General features: G+C 51.8%; 1 protein-coding gene across 3 annotated transcripts in view; it reads left to right on the top strand.

Annotated features, from left to right (window-relative positions):
* The first annotated feature begins 915 nt into the window (after positions 1-915).
* Positions 916-1,100, top strand: part of Fam234b (family with sequence similarity 234 member B) — a 61,882-nt gene continuing 61,697 nt past the window's right edge. For all 3 annotated transcript variants that reach the window (XM_008837435.2, XM_029565670.1, XM_029565672.1), the window contains exon 1: positions 916-979. In XM_008837435.2, coding sequence (XP_008835657.1) covers positions 943-979 — 37 coding nt within the window. In that variant the 5' untranslated portion in view covers positions 916-942. The remainder of the gene's footprint in view (positions 980-1,100) is intronic.

Genomic DNA, 1,100 nt, shown 5'->3' with positions numbered 1-1,100 from the left:
GCACTGAAATGTTCATTTCTTGGTGTCTGTGGGTGAGAACCTGGTCCATTCCTGCTAGTAAACTGGGAACTACAGGTAGAGTGTAAACTGACACCTGGAAAGGCCTGAGGCTAAGAGAAAAAGGTTAGAGCTCCAGACACTTCAGTTGGTACTTAAGAGTGAAAAAGAGACACAGTTACTGAGCTGGGTGCTTTAAAAGGAAGGTATCTTTTACTTCTCAGAGCAAGTCTGGGGAGGTAGTATCATTTTCATTTAAAGAAAGCCAGCCAGATGTGGCAATGGATGTCTGCAATTCCAGCACTTGGAAGACCAGTTTTAACTACTAAATTCAATAGCAGTCTGCCCTACAGGAGCCTCAATAAATAAATATTAAATAAATAAATAAAGAGATAAATAAAAATAATAAACATATAAATAAAAATAGACGAACGAATAAATGAATAAATATTTAAATCAGTGTGATGGTCCACACCTGTAACGCCAACATTTGGGAGGTGGAGGCAGGAGGATCAGGAGTTCAAGGTCATCCTCAGCTACAGAGCAAGTTTGAGGCTAGCCTGGGCTACAAACAAACAACAAAGCTGAAACTTAATGCTTTGCCCAAATGGCCCAGTCAGTAAGTGGTACAGGTAGGCTACAAATCCAGTTTGTCGGATTCCAAACCCAAGCACGCGCCAAGCCTCCCCAGTTATATGCTATCTCATTCCAGGCTTTCTGCATACCTGTGGGGGGAGTTCGGGCTTCCTTTATTGGACTAATGGGACAAGTGCGACTCAGCCTGGCGCAGCGCGTGGCCAGGTGACCTGCTGCCGCCGGCGCCTCCCTGCAGCCAGGTTCTGGGCAGGTCCCACCTTTCCCGCCCGCAGCCCCACGCGCAGCCCGCAGCGAACTACACTTCCCGGCAGGACGCGGCGCGCGCACGCGCACGAGGGGGCCTCCGCCATGGCGACAGTGCTGTCCAGGGCGCTCAAGCTCCCGGGTAAGGAGTCCGCAGCCCGGCGACCGTGCAGTCGCGCCCTGGCCTGGGGACAGAGGGAGACTAGGCGGGTTGACGCCTGGCTTCCAGCCGGACTGGCTGCAGCGCCCGCGCCTGGGGGTGG

This window comes from Nannospalax galili, unplaced genomic scaffold, assembly GCF_000622305.1.
Source record: "Nannospalax galili isolate Female #2095 unplaced genomic scaffold, S.galili_v1.0 scaffold210, whole genome shotgun sequence".
NCBI lineage: Eukaryota > Metazoa > Chordata > Mammalia > Rodentia > Spalacidae > Nannospalax > Nannospalax galili.
Note: the sequence above shows the minus strand (reverse complement) of the source record. Positions and strands in the feature narration are given on the sequence as shown.